Source organism: Cyprinus carpio, chromosome B22 (assembly GCF_018340385.1).
Source record: "Cyprinus carpio isolate SPL01 chromosome B22, ASM1834038v1, whole genome shotgun sequence".
NCBI lineage: Eukaryota > Metazoa > Chordata > Actinopteri > Cypriniformes > Cyprinidae > Cyprinus > Cyprinus carpio.
In genome coordinates, this window is record NC_056618.1 from 6,699,431 (window position 1) to 6,707,442 (window position 8,012).

The following is an 8,012-nucleotide window of genomic DNA, read 5'->3' on the forward strand; positions in this document are numbered from 1 at the left end:
ATTGTGAATTAAAATATTGCTAATATGGCCTATTCTACATTTAAGTCCATTCGGTAATGAAAATTAATATTTTACATTTGATTTACAGTATGGCCTATTCTACATTTAAGTCCATTCGGTAATGAAAATTAATATTTTACATTTGATTTACAGTTTATTTGAATAATTACGAAAAATATGAATAGTATGCATTATAGTTGACACCTAGATGAACACTTTACAGTATGTTTTATGAATGTGAGTCATTCTGTTCAAATGCTATTGAGCTTCAAATTTGTATTTAAGTGCATTCGGTAATGAAAAATAGCAATATTTTACATTTGATTTACATTTTATTTGAATAATTATGAAAAATATGAATGGTGTGCATTATAGTTGACACCTAGGTGAACACTTTACAGTATGTTTTATGAATGTGAGTCATTCTGTTCAAATGCTATTGAGCTTCAAATTATGGCATATTTTAAATTTGAGCCCATTCGGTAATGAAAATTAGCAATATTTCACATTTGATTTACAGTTTATTTTAATGATTATCAAAAAATATAAAAGGTGTGCATTATAGTTGACACCTGGATGAACAGTTAACAGTTGTTTTCATGACTGTTAGTCATTCTCCTTGCATGCTATTGATGTTAGAGAAGTGTATAGTAGTTTTGCATGTAACTTTAGAGACGGTCCCTAGATTTGCGACTATCGAACGTCCAACGTCAAGCCAACTTTATGCCAGTTAAAAACTATTTCTTAATCGTTGCTCTAATAAGTTACTAAAGAGTGAAGATGACACGTTGTTATGTGTTTAGAGACGTTTTAAGTGCCGCTTTATGACCGATATAAAGTTGGTCGTTTGACGTTGGATGTTAGACAGATATTCAGCCGCGAAAAAAAATTAAAAATTCTTAGTGGATGAGTATAATTGCATAAAAAAATCGCTTATCTGAAAAGCAATAGAACGTAGAACTGAACACACATCGCAGTTTAAATGTTTTAATTCTCCTCGATTTGTTGCGACACAAAGACAAGCAGCGGACCGCTAGCGCTGAGGCCAGCTATGGACCGTCTACAAAGTACATGAAAATGACAAAACGATAATTTTTCCAACTGGAATGTTGTTTATATATATATAGAAGAACATTTTGATGGTGGTTTTAGCCACAGAACTATAACAGAATATAACCACAGAAAAAATGAAACCAATAGATAATTTAGTTCAAAAATAATTACAGCTCCTTCTATTTAGCTTCAAAGGCTGTGTCTGTTACAGATTTCTTTAAGAACATCTTACAGAAGCTGTCAAAAGTGATGCAGACATGACACTCATTGACTTTCAAAATCGCTTTCGCAGCCTCCTCTTCCTGAGTCTCCAGGATTTCTGCCCTCTAGAGGAAGATACTGCAGTAGTTTTGAACGAGTTTGACATTGAAAATATTTTAATAAGTTAATTTAAAATGTATTCAGTTTTCCATCTCAACTTCAAAGGTGTGTCTTGTTAATCAAGCCTAAAAGAGCACTTCTTCTTATGCAGGATTTACTCTCATTTGTTTTTTCAGGATACATATTGAATTAAATTCAAATCTGTTAATAAATTTATTTAAAAGGCGTGCAGTTTCTTTTCAAATCTAAAAGGTGCGTCATGTTACTAATTCTAGAAGAACATTTTGATGGTGGTTTTAGCCACAGAACTATAACAGAAAACATACTATTGAAAATGAAACCAATACATAATTTAGTTTCAAATAAATACAATCTTGTTACCGATTTAATAAATGATATTTTGCAGCAGTTTTCATTGTCAATGATTTTAATTCAGGTTTTACACTCATAAGTAATTCAGGATACGTTATTGAATTAAATAAAAATTCAATTTCTTTCTTTTTTTTGTTCATGAATCTGATATAGTCAACAAATCAGAACTGGGCATCAAGACCTGCAGTGTAAATGAGGCCTAAAAGACAACGATTCCCAGAGTCTATTAAACCTTTGACAAGGTCTTATCGAATCGTTCAAATCTGTGTTCACACTGCCGCTGACACAGAGAGAGCAGTTACCATGTTTGGTTAAGAAACATCTTCACAAACTGTCACAGCATTATTTCTGTCTGACAGTCATTCATATTATCACAGAAATACTTGGGTAAGGTTTATAGTTCAGATATACTGTAAACACTGATATAAATAGAGCAATGTTCTTCTGAAAGTAACTGCACTTCAAATAACGTTTGTGTCGATGGCATTGTTTCGCCACTAAGTGAAGACAAGTGACTTAAAAATGTGTTTGTCAATGAATTAATAATTCATTCAAGAGCATCGATCAAAAACGCTGATTCATCCAGTAATGAAACAAGTGAAGTAAAATAAACGTCTTTATCGTCACCTTTGATCAATTTAAAAGATCCTTGCCAAATAAAAGTAATAATTGTATGTTAAAAAAGCTTATTTTAGATCAATGCTGAGCTTTCTATTCATCAAAGAATCCTGAAAAAAAAAATCTGAACAGCAAATCAGCATATTAGAGTGATTTCTCATCATCATTTCAGTGTCACATGACACTGAATCATCATTTCAGTGTCACATGACACTGAGAAGATCATGTGACACTGAAGACTGGAGTAATGATGCTGAAAGTTCAGACTTAGAAAACAATTATTTTTAGGTGCAATAAAATTTCTTAATAGAAATTCTTTAAAAAACAACATAAAAAATAATACAATTCAATTACAAAAAACAACATAAAAAATCGCACAACTCAATAAAAAAATTAAACCATATTTCAATCACAACTTATAAAATTTAAATCAATTTTAAAATCTAAAACTTTTTTTAAAAAATTCATTCAAATTAAACATGTTTAAATAGACTGCAGCAATAATATTTTGTCACACATTGTTTTGTTTTGTTCAGAATCGTGCAGCTCTAGTATGTATTACATATTTCTCTACTCATACTGTTCATGATCTGTAGAAACACATTTTCACAGCACTTTCCTGTTGTGCAGTTTTGTTTGTCTTATAAATAACTGTTCATTTCTTCTGCAGGTGTTTATACAGACCTATGCTTTGTGACGGAGGGAGATTCAGTCATTTTAGAATATTATATAGGAAAAGAAGTTCGGTATATTTGGATGGATCATGATGGCGAGGAATATTTTATCCGTAACTGTATACATCATAATTGGTGTATATTTGATCATAAGGGACCCGGAGACAGACTGAAACTGTATCAAAATGGATCTCTGGCCATCACAAACACCACAGTCACAGACTCTGGAGATTATTCTATAAGTGCCAGCTTTAAGAACGGTGGCTATTTTGGATTCTCTACTGTTGTTGTTCGTGGTAAGTCATTATGTTTAAAAGCATGTTATGCACATTTAAATCTCATCATTAATGTATTTAGAGAAAGTCTCTCTTCGTGTTCTGGCTTTTGGTTATTTTTACTCTCAAGCATTTTAGCCATTTCACATCTCAATTGATCTCATAATTTTGTCAAAGATTCTTGTTTTTTTTTTGCAGTTATGAATTATTTTCTGCCCCTGTAAGCATCAGTTGTTGTCTAACACATTGGGCCAGTGGTTTTATATAGAGGGACTAATGGACTGTCCAGACACCCACTCTTGTGCTCTTTGCACTTGACCACTTGACTACTTACTGTATATGATGTATTTCCTGTATTTGGCCCAAGTGCTCAAGAGAGCATGATGAGCACAAGTGTGTGTACAACCTTTCATTACCTGATGGGACACACATGTACTGTAGTAAAAATGAAAATGTTTACAGAGCTTTACTCTTTTTTTTTTTTTTTTTTTTGCATTTTAAAATCCCTTCTATATGTCCTGTTCAGTAGTCCCTATACCAATTACACAATTTTCTAATTAAGTGGTATAACAATCTGTTAACTAAACTAATCTTTGCACACAACATTAACATGTAATACTAATTATTATTAGTAATGAACATTGACTTTGGGAAGGTTTCCGTGACCTCTCCTGAGATCTCCAGCAAAAGTCGCAATTTATTCCAAACATGATGCATGAATCAGATACACTTGACCAGGCAGGACTGCAAGTTGTGTATTGGAGAGAGCTAAGACAGCAGCCCTGTCTACTTCCACTCTCCAGATCATTTAACACATTTTCCTAAAGTATTATTATGGGTAATATTAATGTCCATGTGTTGTATGATGTTCATTAAGATGTTCAAGATCAAATGTGAGACTCGTGTATGTTTGTCTGACGAGTGAATGTGAGAATTAATGATGTTCTTCTGCTGTCACCCACAATCTGTAGAAAAATACTTACACAGCATTTTCCTATTATATGATATTGTCTGTCTTACAATTAACTGTTGATTTTCTCTTTCAGGTTTTTTCAGTTTTGATACAGACGGAGTGTCAGTGATGGAGGGAGATTCAGTCACTTTACACACTGGTGTTCTATTGAACCAAGAAGAAAAGATTAGATGGTATTTTAATCAAACTGAAATAGCTGAAATCTTAGGATATCATTATAGCAGGATCTGTACAGATGTTCAGTGTGATAAAGATGCTGTGAGATTCAGAGACCGACTGAAGCTGGATCATCATTGGACTGGTTCTCTGACCATCAGAGACATCAGAACCACAGACTCTGGACTTTATGATCTACTGATCAACAGTGCTCACCGCCGCAGCAGCAATACTAAGATCTTCATCGTTGCTGTTCATGGTGAGTCAATATGTTTGAAAGCGATCCTTGTATATTTAACATCATTAAAGTGTTAAGTAATATTTTTGGCTGTGACATTCAGAGGTGTTTTTCTATTTACCTTTATTTTAATTCACATATAGAGAGAGAATTCCTTCAAAAACACATTTACTGAACTACACACTTAAATGTATAGAACTGAATGAAATTATTTATCAAAATCCAAACTTTATTTCTATAAATGGTTTTGTCATCATCAAGACTGATCTGAGTTTCCAGTATCTTATTTTTTTTAACTCTATTTATTATGTGTTTATACAAAATGATTTTTGCTGCTTGTTAAATTTAGTTAATTATAATCCAAAATACCTTAAAAGGCGATGATCGATCTGATTCCAACAAAATAAGACACTTGAGTCTGTGACCAAAAGGTTTAATAGTTATGAGTGATTTCGTACTTTTGATCACTGTAGTGCCTCCATCAGGCTGATCGGGGCAAGCCATTGTGACGCTGTAGACTGTGTGAGTACTAGACTCTAAGGCTTGTGGTTTGGTCCGTCTGATCACTTTTAGGTCAAGAATGCTGATCCTTGGACATTCTAACAATTACAATGAGGTTTTGAAAACCTAAAAATAATCCTTGTCTGTAAAGTCTAGTAAAAACTAGTTTTAGTTTGAAGGCTAGAGCAGAACTGTAACATTTGTGTCTATTAAACATATTGTTGTATACCCTGTGAGTTGTTAGATTTAACAGCTTAGACTGTTTAAAGTGCTGCCATTCAGCCAATGGAGATGACTGTTTTACCTCACTATCTCTGATAAGCTTCTCTGGACATCAGTTTTAACTGTCTATCGCTTCATCCTCACTGACATTTAGTTCATCAAACCAAAGTGCGGCAAGAGAATTTGGTGTTAATCAAAAGTATGTTGCCGTGTTCATAACTAACATGAACTAACATTCTTTCCTGATCTCTTTCAGTCCAAAAAAAAGCAACTTAAAAAAGTCACTTTTCTATGCACAGTTATTGTTGTGTGACTTGCTTTTTAGTTGTTATATGTTTTTTCCTGCAGTAAAAGTCATCACCTTGTTTGTATTTTAGGTTTTTCTTCTGCAGAACGAGATAAAATGAAGAGAAAGTCAGTGAAGGAGCGAGAATCCTGTTGGTTTGTATTTTAGGTATTAACTACACAGAACGAGATAAAATGAAGAGAAAGTCAGTGAAGGAGCGAGAATCTGTTACTTTAGGACACTCGTGGTAACTTGAAACCCACATCATTCGATAACATGGTATTTTAATGACATTCTCATCGCTGGAAATCACTGGATATCTCAGTTTTATCTGCACAGATGTTCAGTGTAAAGAGAGATTCAGAGACTTAAAGAGTTTTACTGTTGCTATCACTAGTGAGTATCTGTGATCTGTGTAAATGCTCAGGTGTAGTGATAAAGAATAAAAATCTTTATAACACTAATAAAAAACATATGAGGAACTTCAGTGTTTCTGCTGCTAGTGAGTAAGAGTAATTCACATGATACTTGGTAATTGGCTTCCATCTTTGATCTTGTATACAGTGGATAAAAAAAAAAACGCATACACCCCTTATTAAGACAGTAGTTTAGTCTTTTTCCACCTTTAATGCGATTTATTTTTGCGAGTCTACCATGCTATGTTAAGACAGTACTTTTTTTAAGAGATGTCTGATCCATTTTTCTTTTTTACTTTTTGTGAGTCTACTATGCTATCAAAGCTAATGGAAGTCTGATGAAATGGTGTGGGAATTTCTACTGGGTTATTAAAGTCAGGAATCTGTGGTGACAGTCTCTCACACTATTGAAAGCCGCATTTCCACCGCAGGAACTTTACCCAGGAACTAGGGACTTTGGGCTGGTACTCGGTGTGTTTCCACCGCAGGAACCAGGAACTAAATAAAGTTCCGGGTAAAAAAAAATGCTCCCCAGAAAGTCCCTGCTGGCTTCACGCAGCATTGTGATTTCAACCACCATTTATTCGGATCATTTTCAAAATATTACTGTTATTGTGTCATGAAATGTAATTTTAAAAGTATTTCAGGCGAGAATGTAGTTGTTTAAAACTCAAATCTGTGGTTTATTTATAAAGACAGTGCCTATTTAAAAATGAGCGGGAGCTCAGTGATCATGTATGAGCTCCACGCGATCACCAGGAGCTCAGTGATCATGTATCCGCCGAGAGCAGCCTCACCTCGGCTAGTCCTTCTGATATGTGCCGCTGGCTCTGATGTGTCTTTAGTAGTAAAACATAAAATATCATTTGTTTTGTGTAAATCTAACAGATAATCTTTGGTCTGTATTCAATTTATCTATATGTTAAAATGAAAATAAAGGCAAATTGATATAATATTTCATTTTATCGTTATGGCTTTATATATACACATATCCCTGAAGTACATTTCTGCGGCTATTATTATGTTTAAATGAAAAAAGAAAGGAGGCAGTGGTATTAGATATCCTATTTTGTTTTATTGTAAATATACAGTGAGTAAAATTGCAGTAGCCAAGGCGAGCTGACTGATGTTATCAAGTACGCTGCTGTTTGCAAAATTACCGGATTTGCGTCGTCGCGGACATCATACTCCCGAGTCGAATGAGCAAAGTCCGAACTAATGAGGATGCTAGTCCAAAATCAGTGTACTTTGTATTAAGAAATGCGCACAGACCTACCTCACCAGTCTATTTGCCTAATCTTCCCGGTACTTTAGACCGCGGTGGAAACACAGAAAGCAACAGGTCTGGGGGGGGAAAGTTCCTGGGGAAAAAAGTTCCTGGTACAAATGTTCCGGGTAATTTCGTTAGAAACGCAGCATGAATCTCAGTAGATAGTCAACAGCTAGCTGTGCATTAAGTAAGGAATAATTTGCACACAAAATTTACAAAAAATAATGCACACCCGAGGTCCGGAGTCCTCAACGGTCCGGAGTCAATTATTCAGCTTATACTACGGTTACCACACCACAAAACATCGATCAGATGGAGGAAGTCGTGGCCTAGTGGTTAGAGAGTATGACTCCTAACCCTTAGGTTTTGGGTTATTTAAAGGGATTCGTCCGGTTTTTGTACTTAAATCGCTATTGTCAGTAGGACTATTTCTTCCGCATCTCATCCAATGCCTGTTTTGCTAGTTCCGAAACATCCTTTTAAAGCTGGTAATGGAGGCTTGAGCCGTTGATAGCATTCTAATGAAGTTTTTAACAAAGTTATTCGAAGGAGAGCGAGAGAGACAGAGATGCAGAGAGAGAGAGAGAGCTTGTGTGAATTAGGCTAACGTACCTCTGTGCGTCTCTAAACACTCTTC

The 8,012-nt window shown here is 34.7% G+C and overlaps 1 protein-coding gene across 1 annotated transcript in view; it reads left to right on the plus strand.

Annotated features, from left to right (window-relative positions):
- Positions 1-5,170, plus strand: part of LOC122141464 — a 7,043-nt gene extending 1,873 nt beyond the window's left edge. Inside the window, exons 2-4 of the mRNA XM_042748951.1 lie at positions 3,035-3,334; positions 4,360-4,701; positions 5,154-5,170. Of these exons, the coding sequence (XP_042604885.1) occupies positions 3,035-3,334; positions 4,360-4,701; positions 5,154-5,170 (659 nt within the window). The remainder of the gene's footprint in view (positions 1-3,034; positions 3,335-4,359; positions 4,702-5,153) is intronic.
- Positions 5,171-8,012: the final 2,842 nt, after the last annotated feature.